This window comes from Microcebus murinus, chromosome 16, assembly GCF_040939455.1.
Source record: "Microcebus murinus isolate Inina chromosome 16, M.murinus_Inina_mat1.0, whole genome shotgun sequence".
Lineage (NCBI taxonomy): Eukaryota > Metazoa > Chordata > Mammalia > Primates > Cheirogaleidae > Microcebus > Microcebus murinus.
Genome location: NC_134119.1, coordinates 27,484,127 through 27,497,449, shown reverse-complemented (window position 1 = coordinate 27,497,449; position 13,323 = coordinate 27,484,127). Strand labels below are relative to the sequence as shown.

General features: G+C 43.5%; 1 protein-coding gene across 2 annotated transcripts in view; it reads left to right on the top strand.

Moving 5' to 3' along the window:
• STK35 (serine/threonine kinase 35) overlaps nucleotides 1-13,323 on the top strand; it is a 41,089-nt gene that overhangs the window by 3,289 nt on the left and 24,477 nt on the right. For both annotated transcript variants that reach the window (XR_012923719.1, XM_012755169.3), the window contains exon 3: nucleotides 9,058-9,807. Coding sequence is in view for 1 of the 2 variants with exons in the window: in XM_012755169.3 (XP_012610623.1) it covers nucleotides 9,058-9,770 (713 nt within the window). In the remaining variant the exon portion in view is untranslated. The remainder of the gene's footprint in view (nucleotides 1-9,057; nucleotides 9,808-13,323) is intronic.

The window sequence follows — 13,323 nt, the reverse complement described above, 5'->3', positions numbered from 1 at the left end:
GATCTGGGCTCAAGTGATCCTCCTGCCTCAGCCTCCCAAGTAGGTAGGATTATGGAATGCACCACCACATTTAGCCCCAGGAGTTTTTTGTTTGTTTGTTTGTTTTTTACCTTACCTGTGTTCTGGAGCTCATCACTTAATTTGAAGTCCTGTTCTCAGACTGTCTCCTGCTAGATGGTTAATGAATGGTCTGGACTTCCATATTACCGTACTGCCTTGGGGTGTGGGGACTTGCTTAGCCATATAGTGCATCTATCCTCAGTTCGTTGATGTCAGTCTTGGAACTTCAACCTCAGTTTGAAGCCCTTGCTTACTTGCCCAACATAGATGTAATTTAGACTTTCCTTACATGTAGAATTTGTCAAAACTTCTGCAGTAAACAAAGGCACCGTAGCATAGCGATTAATACTATGGACTTTAAGGGTTAGACTCAGACTGCATGGGACATGGGACAAATTGTAAAACCTGTGAGGAGCATTCCTTTAGATAGGGGCAGTTGTGGCATAGGGCTGCAGGGAAGACTGAGGATGTCCTGATAAGTGCTCTAGATAAGGAGGAATTCACTGCCTTGATAAATTCAGGCTACCTTTCTCCATCCTCTTCGCCATCACCTTCAAGGTTCATTGTTCTTGTTCAAGTTTCCCAAACTTGTTTGACCATGGAACACACTTTATTTCCTGTGTTGTCAGCATTACCAAGTTGACAAAAACACTTGTTTTCATCCTCCCTTTATAAGCTAAAACTGAGACCTAGAGAAATGAAATATTTTGCTTTAGGCCACATACTAAATATGTCTCTTTCGGTTGTTCATAGAGTCTTAAGAATATTTGAGTCTCCACAATGTTCACAGATTGGAGATAGAACAGTGAAGAAGATTTGCATTGTCTCTGCTTGTGAATATGACATTCAAGCTTACATATCGTGTTAATTTAGCAAGTAGTAAATAGGCAGTCGGGTCTTTTTGCTTGTTTATTTTAAAGTGGAGAACAAAGATTCACAGTACTCCAGGTTAAGCTTTCTGAAGTCTACTTTCCAAAATTTAGTGGTCTTGGTCTGGCCTGGGGTCCTGCTTGCAGCATGCATCATAATACCACCAGCAATGTTAGAGCTGGGGGAGGGATCCTAGAGATAGCCTGGTTCAGCTCTCTAGCAGAAAAGTCCTTTGCAGTAACCCTTTGCCAGGTCTCCCGAAACTTAGAATGATTTTGAAATAGACCAAAAAATGTTAATCTGCCTTGAATTCTCAACTTCACCCAATGCGGAATTCATACTGTAGTATTTGAAGAGAAAAGAAAAAAAACCCAGAGAACAAATCATTTCTTGCCCTAAAGGAACTTACATTTGAAAAGCTTGAGGACTAGAAGACTTAATACTATTCAAGGTCACTGGAGGAAATGGCAGGTTGGCTCATTAACAAGGGCTTTGTACCAAAATAAGAGGAAGATGGGCTTGCAAGATGTGTGCCTAGGATCGTGGGTAGGCAAGGAAGAAACAAAGTGAATCTATTTTGCTACTGGGCCAGTAGATTTGTTTTTTTCCCTCTTCAGTCTCCAACTTCTTAGTGAATACATAGAAGGCATTTGTATAGTCTCCAATTATTGATGTATAAAAATTCCAATATGAAAAGAAACTTCTGGAAATGAATGCTGTTCTCAGTCTTGCTCATTTTGTTTGAGAGACTTCTGCTGTGCGTTATGTCAGTCCTTTCCGAGCATGGAGCAAACATGTCCTACTCAGAAGCATTATAAAGAGACCAGAAGCTATAGAGGGTTAGAAGAGGTCTTAGGTGTCTGATCTGGCCTTCTTTTTCACAAGGAAGAAAACTGAAGTCCAGAAAAGGAACAGGACTTGTCTGAAATGAGTTAGTAGTAGTGCTCAAATCAGCCTCCTAGGCTTTTATAAACCAGATTAATAGCCCTGTAAATTATTTAGTTGTTGGGTTGGTGCCTGTGTTGTCTTTGTTTAACTTTGAAGTACTTTTCAAATAAAAAGAAGAGTGAAGGCATCAATGGTTTGCTTTTGTCGCCTTGTTTTCCGTTGCTAAAGGACCCTGTCCTGAATGCACCTTAAAACAAAGTTCAAGATATCACTGCCACTTAGACAGCAGGCAAGCCTGATTGATTCATTGTCAAACTCAGAAATTCTGTTGCTTTCTCTAATGCACGCACTGATCCTTCTGACAAACAGCAAGCAAGGCCCAAAAAAATCCAGTACCAACTTTAAGCCTTATAAAACTGAATTAGAAGTTTGGAAAAATAGGAAGCCTAGCTTATCCTCAGCTTGGTAAGACACTAGTCTTGCTTTCCCAATTGTTTGTTTTCTGTACTCAAGATGACTTTACGTAGCTTGAGATGGCTGGGAATGTGGGCTTTGGTAAGTAATCTTTTTTTTTTTTAATAAATTAAAAATGGGGTCTCACTCTTGCTCAGGGTGGTCTTGAACTCCTGAGCTCAGCTCAAGTGATCCTCCCGTCTCAGCCTTCCAGAGTGTTAGGATTACAGGCGTGAGCCATTGTGCCGGGCCCTGAGGAAGTAAAATTGCCTGCACACTAAGTGGCTGCTGTGAGCCAGGTCACTGTATTTGAAGAGCTTCCTCCATGAGGCCTGCAGGGGACACATGCCCAAATGAACACAGTGCAAGGTCACAAGTGGCAGCATCCTAGAAACAGTTTCTCTGTGGGAGTTTAGTTGGAGGCTTTGGGTAGCAAAGGAAGTAGCTGAGGGAGGAACTAGTGTTCTAGTTGGGGGAGACCAGGGATTTAGCAGTAGATTAGTTGTCAGCCTGCAGACTCCTATGGAAAACAGCTAAGCAAATAACCAGGTCAGGATTCAAGCCCAGGCATTCGGACTTGAATGTCCTGTCTTAACCACTATGAGGACACGCGGCTTACATTCTGAGTTCTCTTTCTTGGTTATAAAATGGGCATAACCATATTTTACTCAGAAACTAATGACTATTTTTAATTGTGTATTAATCAATGCTCGTGGCACTGCCAGTTTCCGCTGGTGCCTTCCGTGCTTCTCACCTGCCAGGGACTCTACCAGCTGTCTGGTGTACTCTTTTGAATGTCTTGAGGCAACCATGCGGACTTCACTCTTGCTCTTGACTGCCTGCCTGCTTCTATGCATTGGGGATTTTAGGTTCCAGCCCCAGGAGACGGAAAGAGCCCTTCCTTAATTGAGAGCTTTGGTTAATTGGGGTTGCACTGGGTAGGGCTTTTTATAGTGTAAACTCTCAAGGAAACCTTAGCTTCCTTCATAGAACATTGGTTCATTTTCACTTCAAATTCAGCCTTTAGTGGTATCCTTAGGGCTAGGTACCCTCCTTAGTGACTCAGATTCTACGTCCTGACCCAGTTGTCTTTATATATTCTGCATGCCCTACCACTACTTTCCCTATTCTTTCTCTTATTTATACCTCTACAGCTCATGATTCTTACCATTATGGAATGCCTACTGTGTGTGTACATGGTGTACTGTGAGGAGCCCAGAGACTTGATTTCATTCCACTGGCAGTGCCCAGTCTAGTGGAGGAGATGGTTACGGAACAACAGACATTACTTCACTGCAGCCTTTGAGAGGTGCTCTAGCTGCCAGAAATGTGGACTAAGTTTGGGGGAAGGATGACTTGTAAAAGGGTAAATCAGAAACAACCCTGGCAAGAGCTGAGGCTTAGGTGTGTGGCAGGGACCATTGCATATGGAGAGAGATGCCTGAGCCCCAACTGCCGTGGGTTAGGGTTTCTCTCTCTCTCTGCCTGGCGGGTGGAATCCACGTTTTAACTAGTAGTGATAAGCTATCCTTTTATAGCATTCTCATATTCATTCTCTTTTAATCTTCTCTACTATGAAATTGGTGTTTTTATAACCTGGTCTTACAAGAATATCAAGGTCAAGTGACTTGTCCAGTACGACACTAGGGAGGGGTCGGAGTCTAAGATTTACATCCAGATGCTCTTTCCAATTTCCATGTTCTTGACGTACTGTCTTATGACTGCATTGGATGACTGTATTGGATGCCAGTGGTGTCCCGAGACATTAACATTATTAACACCCAGTAGTTGCCTGTTCTTCTGTCCAAGCACCATGCAAAGTGCTTCATATGCCACAAGCCTTACAACAGTCCAGTGATGTAGGCGTTTCTTCCCAATTTATGGAAAATGAAAGATTTTTGAGGTCTTAAGTTTGCCCAGGATGATACAGCCTTATAAGTTGGGGGGCAGGGGAAGTGTTGACCCCACGCCTGGTTGGCTCATCAGCCCTTATCCTTTCTGTTAGGCCCATGGGTTCATTCTTGTTCTTTATAGAACACTGTATCTTGCCCTGGCAGCCACTATAACAGATCTGTTTGATTAATCTTAGGAGTACCCTGAACATAGCCTGTGGTGTTTACAATATATCCAGCTTCTTTATAGTGACATGACACTACCTAAAATTGAGCATGGACCCACCCACATGCTCATCTTTGAGAAGACATGCCAGGATGAGTACTTGTCATCAACCTCAGGACTGAGCTCTTTAAATAAAATATTTTAATGTACAACTCCTAATGAATCAAAAACAGGGATGGCCATAGTCACAACTTGTTCAAACTTCACTTTTCTGTGTTTTCTCTAATCCTTTTTCTTAAACATAACTTAACTTTATAATCTTATATTCTGCCTTTTTTCCCCTTCATGCTAAAACTTGCTCGTAATGTGTTATGTGACCTTCTCTTGGCTTTTTAAGTAAATTTCTGTTGAAGTATTACATGACCCTTTAAAGCTTTCAACCAATTGGCAATACCATAATGAACAGTTACCCATTCTTGTATAGTTTCCAGTCCTTCACTTTTACTATGCTGGATGGAATACCAGTTATGGATGTTTGAGAGGATTGGGTAGAGTACTGTGAATTCTTTTTCATCTTACATGACAAGTTACTAAATTCTGTTGATCTTAAACCTCTAAGACCTTTCTCCCATCCCTTCCTCCCCTGTCCTCCTTGCCTTCTCCCTTGCCAGCCCTCACCTCTGTGGGTTTCAGAACCTCCTAATGAGTCAGCTGGCTGCTAGTCTGTCTCCCATCTTATCTCTGACCCCTTGTGCCTCCAGAGGGAACTTGTTTCATCAGAGTTAAATCAGAAGTTGACTTGGTCAGTTGTATGTCAGAGTGCTGTCAACAGCCTGTATGGCTTGCTTAAATGGTATGTCTTGAAATCTTAGATTCCTTAAGCAGTGTATCATTTTGTAATATATTAAGCACTTTTAGCTCCTGCCCATTTCTTAGGGTCGAAGTCTGCTATACAACATCACAGCCTTATTCCAGCCCATCTACTGCAATCTCTTCTGTGATTGACCCAGGCTACTTGGGGCTCTGGCACATGCTCACACCCCAGTGCTGTGTGCCCACCCTGCTCATCCTGGGAGATGTGGCTGAGGGGGCCTCTCATATCCCAGCTTCCTCCCCCACCCCTCAGGCAGAGCTGGGCCCTCTTCCTCACTCTCATAGCTGTCATCATTCTGCTTCTAATGACCAGAAACCTTTGTTGGGGCAGGGACAGACTCTTAACTCACCTCATCGCTGATATCTGACAAGCAGTGTGTGCTCAGGGGAAGTGTTTAAATGGAGTTGACGGGAACCTGCAAACCTAACTTCTGCAGGATGCTTGGGAGTAGGCTTGTCCGGTCCAGGACATTTTCTGTGCCTTTCCAGGAGGTGCCTGCCTTTCCAAGCTCATACTGATTTGGCCTTTTGCTGGGCTTGCTGGCACCAGGTTTCTCAGTGAAGCAGGCCCCATTTTACTGGAGACTTCAACACTACTTATTTCTATGAGTGAGATACAAGATACCTGCTTGGTTTTTTTCCTTGTTTTGTGTGTGTGTGTTTTTTTTTGTTTGTTTGTTTGTTTTTTGGCATATTCTCTGTCTGCCTGTGAACTATGACATAGAATGTTTTGAAATTCATAATTTTGTGGTCACCTGTCTATCAAACCTGAGGGGAAAAAAGTAGTAAAACCATCCCAGAGGTGGACCTTCCTCACCTTAAAAGTGTGTGCCGTTAGCCCTGTGCGAGCTGGGCGACAGCACTGTCTGTGGAGGGACATGTTGTGAGGGCTCATCCTACCCACCTACCTGTGGCAATGCTCTGGGACAGGTTACTTAGCCTTTTTCAGCCTCGATTCCGCCACCTGTAAAATAGTGTCTGGGAAGATGAGACAGCTCACATCATGAGCTTTTAAAATAGTGCCTGGAACCCATTGGTTTCTCAAAGGTTAATTTACCTCAAATGCTTATCTCTAAATAACACTCACTGTTTTCTCCCTGTCTGAGAAGAAAGCTAAATTTTTTTCTCTTACTAATCTTGTAGAACTGTCAGATTTTACCAGACAAGGGAATTATAAAACTTAAGTAAATTTCGTTTCTGTCAGCTCAATAACTAAGTTTCACGTGGGGATTTTAGCGGTTGCTCCATATGTCTGTTCCGATTATATATCCTGAAACTGGGGAAATAACCACAGGGTGGGGTTGGGGACATGCTGGGCCCACTGTGATATGGGCCTGGAATAAACTCCACTGACACAAGACAGGGGCCTTGGCTGGTCAGAAGAGGGAAGCTACATGGAAAATCAGGCATGTGCAGAGTAGACTGGTGTTCAAGCTGGCCTTAACGTGTACGTTCTGTTACATCTGCAGAATGGGGGTGTCATCTTTTTAGGTAGATGTCTTCTGTTCTGCAGAATGTGGCTCATATCTATGACTTAATTCACAGCAGTCATGTGGTGAAGGTGCCATTCTTTCATTTGATAGCTGAGAAGACTGAGCTGCCGATAGGTTCAGGGACTTGCCCAAGGTTCTAGCCACCTTTCTGTCACACCTCGGCCTCTCCATATTTTCCTTTGAGCCAAAAGTCCACCCAGTGAATGAGTAGGCAGAGCTGGGGTCTACAGCCAGACTCCTTGCTTCCTGGTCTTTGCTCTTTGACATCCCCAAGTGCCTGCTGAATGCCAGGTACCACCCATGTCTCCTCCCTCCATCCCTCTGGTTGTGAGGTAGCTGAGAAGAGAGCCCAGGTAGACGATCTGCCTGAAGTAAAGAACTAGAATTGTAACGTGTGTCTTCTGTTTTCTCATGGGTAGCTGGTGAAAACATGTGCTCCAGCTTCTCATGGAATAAGCCCAGGGCCCTTGCCTGTGCAAAGAAGGACTTTTGTCTCTGGGATGAGGAACCGCGATCCCAGTTTTCCATTCTGTCATGGTTGCTGATGTGCCTGATTCTGAGAAGACTTCTTCCTGTCCGGGGTTTTCCTCTCAACAAACAGCCCTTCCTTTAGCATGTCCTGAACTTAGAACCCTCCTCAGAGCAAGCTCCACGTGCCAGGGGTCCCATCTCCCCCACCCACTGGTTAATTTAGGGCACTTTTGTTTTAGTTTTTCTTTATCCTGGATTCTCATAACCTGGACTTTCATTATAGTCTGTTGCAGACTTTTCTTTTTACTTGAGTTGCCATAGTTACCAACTTTGTATATAAAATAATCATCATTCCCCACCCTTTATTCTCCCACCAGAAATTTCACTGTTTTCTGCTGTGACCTTTGCAGAAGGAATTTGATGACTTCTTAATCCTTTCCTTTCTGGCTGTACCACCAGCAAATGTTTCTTGCTCCCCTTCTTATGGCTCGTTACTCCAGAGTCTAGATTCGCTTGGGCTTCAGCTGGCTGCTTCATTTTGCAGTGTTTTTAGGTACAGAGCCACAGCCCACTCAGCCAGTGACCCAGAAAGAGGATTATGAGAGGGGAAACAACTGACTTAAAAAAAAAATCTGCCCTAAACTGGTTCTACCTGTATTATTTTGATTGTGAGTAATATAAACAAAAATTATATAATTACAGGGGAGGTGAGGTCTGTCAGATTGTGGTCAAAAACCTAAAGCTTTTGTGTTGTACATCAAATCATCTGGATTAACCTAGAACTCCCAAACCACTGGCTTTGGTAGATTGTACGGGTTGGTAATTTCAGGGCTGTTTGGATTAGTGGGGTATCATCCAGATCATAGGTTCTCTCTATAGTCATCAAATACCTTCCAGGTATGGGCTCACTGTGCCACTAGTTGCTTTATAAATATTGGGATCTGCTTGAAGATGGCTGTCACCAGTTTTCCTGGAGTTTCAAGCCCACACAGCTTAGTACTACGTTATACATTTACTTCAGACTCCACTGTTCCCTCCAGACTTCTGTTCACACCTTTCTGGTCTATTTGTCCTGTGTTCCATCACCCATTTAGTCTCTCAGACTAGAATTCCCTTTTTGCTTCCCCTGGCTGACTTACTGCCTGTCCTTCAAAGGGTATCTCAAGTCCTGTCCCTTCTGACTTCTTCAGGCCTGGTGATTCCTGCCCACCTTCACTGTTCAGAGAAGTTGACCTTGATGCAAATGTGTGGCTTATGATGGTTACTGCTACAGTTAGCCATCATTGCCTTGAAACTAAGCTTCATAGAGACAGAGGCATGTTGTGTACCTACCTCATTTATGCTAGGCATATGGTAGGCTTGCAGAAAATGTTGATGGATTGGAGTGTACTTCTGAAGTAAACAGAACTGAAGTACCATCCCAGTTGCATTAACAAGAATCATTCCCTCTCACCTTTCCTGATGTATATAACATTTGCCTGGCATTGAGTAGCAGTGATAGAAGCAATAGATATTTGACAGCCATCTCACTTCCTTTACCTTGTCTCATCTTCCCAGCAGCCCTGGGAGGTGAGGGTGGCCTGCTGCCACCTGTGTGGAACAGTATAGTGAAACAGAATGGTTTTGCAGTCAGGCAGACAACAGTGAACCTGAGGTTTCACCCAGGCCTCTTAATTCCAAACCCCAGGTGCTTGACACCAGCCCCTAATGCCTGTGACATTCCTTGACTTGTCCTGTGTGAGTAGAAACAGGGCTTAGTGCTGATTATGTGGATCCTCTTGGAGCAGTTTGTCACATCTGTCACTCTCACTATAATATATTGCATCCCTTTAGTCTAAACATAGTGTGTATGTGTTGATCTCACTTAAGTTCTTATCTTCCTTTGATTTAGGAGAAAGGATCCTGGGTTATGCTGAGGAACCCTGCTATCTCTGGTTTGTCATGGAGTTCTGTGAAGGTGGAGACCTGAATCAGTACGTCCTGTCCCGGAGACCAGACCCAGCCACCAACAAAAGCTTCATGCTACAACTCACAAGCGCCATTGCCTTCCTGCACAAAAACCACATCGTGCACAGGGACCTAAAGCCAGACAACATCCTCATCACAGAACGATCTGGCACCCCCATCCTCAAGGTGGCAGATTTTGGACTAAGCAAGGTCTGTGCCGGGCTGGCACCCCGAGGCAAAGAAGGCAATCAAGACAACAAAAATGTGAATGTGAATAAATACTGGCTGTCCTCAGCCTGCGGCTCAGACTTCTACATGGCTCCTGAAGTCTGGGAGGGACACTACACGGCCAAGGCGGACATCTTTGCCCTGGGCATTATCATCTGGGCAATGATAGAAAGAATCACTTTTATTGACTCTGAGACCAAGAAGGAGCTCCTGGGGACCTATATTAAACAGGGGACTGAGATCGTCCCTGTTGGTGAGGCGCTGCTAGAAAACCCAAAGATGGAGTTGCACATCCCCCAGAAACGCAGGACTTCCATGTCTGAGGGGATCAAGCAGCTCTTGAAAGATATGTTAGCTGCTAACCCACAGGACCGGCCTGATGCCTTTGAACTTGAAACCAGAATGGACCAGGTCACATGTGCTGCTTAAAATTCAGGGCTAAGCATCTTGGGTGTTTTTAAACTAGGTGAGTGCTCTTTTTGTTCACACACACTTTTACTGGCCTGGGTTCTTCATCCTGGGCCCTGGGGTGGGCCCTGGAGTTGCAGGGGATGGAGGGAAGGCTATTGCAAGTTTGAAGAAAATTTAGTGTTATCAAAGATTTCCCCAAGTCTTGGTAAGGAGATATGTGGAATTAATATCTGAGTACAAGTTGGAAAGTCTAGGTAAGTCTTCTGAGAGGAGATTGCATTTGAGCTGAATCTCTTTAAGTTTTTAGAAATACCTGTTCTCATTAAGTCATAAACGCTGACTGTAGAAAATGTGCAAAAGAGGTACAATTTTTCAGAGAATAAGCACTATTTCCAGTTGTCATATCCCTGCTTCTCAGACATCTAGTTCTGTGTAATTTAGATCTTGCTGTAGTTAAGAGTTTTGTTTCTTGCTTTTTACTGAGCATTCCCCATGTCATACTTTGAAAGTGTGGCTTTTAGTGACTGTATGGCACTCCATTATATGTACACTCCATTATATGTATCATAATGTAACCAGTCTCCTGTTTTAGATATCAAATTGTTTATTTTTATATGGAAGTCTTTGCTTATTTAACAGATTTATTGTGAGTTTTTATTTCTCAAGTAGTCATGCACCATGTAAGATTTAGATGAGTTGATGGACTGCATATGACAGTATGACATATGATAGTAGTATAAAACTATAAGGGACAGTAGTAGTATAAAACTCTAAGGGAGCTGAAAAATTCTGTTGCCTAGTGATGTCACAGCCATCATAACTTGAGCGTGCTATGCATCACCTTTTCTGTTTAGATACAAAAATACTTACAGTGTGTTACAATGACCTATGGTATTCAGTACAGTAACTGTACTGGTTTAGAGTAACTGCTGGTTTAGAGTAACTGTACTGCTACAGAGGTTTATAGCCTAGGAACCATTAATGGGCTATACCATATAGCTTAGGTATGTAGTAGGCTATACCCTCTAGGTTTGTAAAAGTACATTCTATGATGTTTGCACAACTATAAAATCGCCTATCAGAGCATTGCTTAAAACACACCTCCCTTGTTAAGTGGCACGTGATTTGCCATGCTAGCTTCTGGGGTAATATGATAAGCAAAATCAGAAACTTGCCCCATCTTGAATGCTGCTGCTTAATTAAGGAGAGATATGTTTATCGATATTTATCATAGTTATTTTACCATGAAGGAGAAGAGAAATTAACCTTGCAGTAGTTGGTGCCCAGAGTTAAGAGAAGGTAACAAGGATAGAGGGGAGCATCCCAGGCAGAAGGATTAGCTTCTGCAAAAGACCTGAGGCCAGTGGGAGGCTGACTAGACCACCATGGGTTAGTAAGGAACATATAGACATGTGGACATCAGAAAGGACAGGAACCTGCCAGGAGAGGGAACAGTATGGACAGAGAGGTTGAGGTAGAAAACCCAAAGGTACCAGGAGCAGCAGGGTAGTTCAGCTGGACTAGAGTGGGACGTAAATAAGATGAGAAATTGGCCATCGTGTATGCTAGGTATTTACACATGTGCCATTTCATTTCACCTTTAGGAACCCCTCAAGGGCTTAAGTGACTTACCCCGATCCTCCTAAATTAAAGTCAGGTCTATCTTAGTCAAGCAGAGCCCCCCCCCTTTTCTTTCAATGTCAATATGACAGCTAGAAATAAGCTGCTGTAGTATTTTGCTGAAGCCTTGAGGTGAGCTGATAGAGGTGGTGTTGATCCTGATGATCATAGGGAAGGAGCCTCAGGAACCATCAGACACAGGGCTTTCTGTCACACAGGTGGGTTCTTAGTCCCTTTCCTTTCATCTCCCTCGGATTTCTAGGGTGGAGTTGGTTCTTACTAACTTAGGCCTTGTTTCTTCTCTTTGTGAATGTATTTCTGGAGTGAGTCACCAGTTCAATTCTTCATTCCACAAACATTATTGAGTACCTTCCAGGTGCCAGGCCAATTTGTTCTGCTACTCAGTGGGGAAGAGAACAACATTCCCCAAAGCTAGGTTTGGGTAGTGCCATGTTAGAAACCAAAGGGGTTGGCTAGACAGTGTTTTAATTGTATTTTGTGCTGTCACTTCCTATTTCCATCTCACCTTTTCTTCTTTTTGAAAGACTACTTAGAATTGAAGTTTGCTCTGTCATAGGAAGGTTATCATTGGAAGATGGACCTGAATTTGGGTTAGGATCATGGGGTTGTCACAACTAATTGAGATCAGGGCATCCATTTGGACAACCACACTTGGGATTTGTGCTGTTTTGCAGGGCAAAGTTTTAGCTAAATAGGAGTGATTCCTTCATCCAAGAGAAGAAAAATTAGGAATGGAGTTATTGGTTAGTGTCCCAGGCTGTTAGGTTAATTCATTTTGTGGTTCTGAAAGCTAATTAGTACAGCAGTGGTGGTGCCAGTTTGGCCATCGCCTATCCTACCCCGTCCTAGGTGGACACTTAGAATTGCGGGCCTGGGCCCAGATCTGTGACCAAAGCCAAACGTATGGTGCCAAAGCTTCAGATCAGTTGTGTTGTAGATGAGCTGTATCTGGCTGGTCAGAGGCTGGAGTTGGGAAGACCACTGAGTCCAACTTCCCCTCCCCCTGCCAGACTTCTTAGATGGACAAACTACTTCAATTTATTCCACATATTTAATGGGAAACTAATTGTCAGAGGTACCATTTTAGACACATGATTCATTAGTGAACAAAACAGATAAAAATGTTTGTAGTGTGGAGCTTAGCATTCTATTGAGAAGACAGACAATAAACATGGATGATATATTAGAAAGTGCCAAGTGCTAGGGTGGGAGGATGAGAGCAGGGCAGGAGTAAGAGAGATCTGAATGGTGGGAGGTGGCTGGTGGGTATTGTGCACTTAAATGCAAGACATTAGGGTGGATCTCCTGGAGACATTGACCATGGAGCAGAGGTTAGGAGTTGAGGGAGTGAATCCTGAGGATTTCTGGGGAAAGAGCATCCCAGATAGAGCTAACAGTCAGTATAAAAGGCCTGAAAACTCTACGGTGAGCAGGGAGAAGTATATAGAAAAAGGCTCGAGAGTAAGTAGGAGCCAAGTAGAGCAGGTCTGGTTTAGATAAGATTTTGACTTTTATTTTTGAGCGTGGTGGAAAGTCATTGATGTATGTTCAGTTGTGGGATATCTGATCTTTTGAAAGGATCACTTTGTCTTCTATCCTAAAGATAAACGGTAGGGGAGCAAGTGAGGGGATAAGATGGGAGGCCACTGTAATAATCCAGGTAAGAGATGATGTTGGCTTGAAGCAGTGGAATGGGGGGAGGGCGATGATTGGACTTTGGGTATGTTTTGAAGTCAGAGCCAATGTGGTTTCCGTCTGGATCGATTGAGAGGTGTGCGAGAAAGGAATTAAGGATGATTCCAAAGTTTTGGTCTAAGCAATTAGAAGGATAAAATTGCCATCAAATGGGATGGGGAAGACATTGGGAGGAATAGGCTTGGCTGGGGAAAGTTGGGTTTTAGTCATCTGAAAGTTTGCACCTATTTGGAAT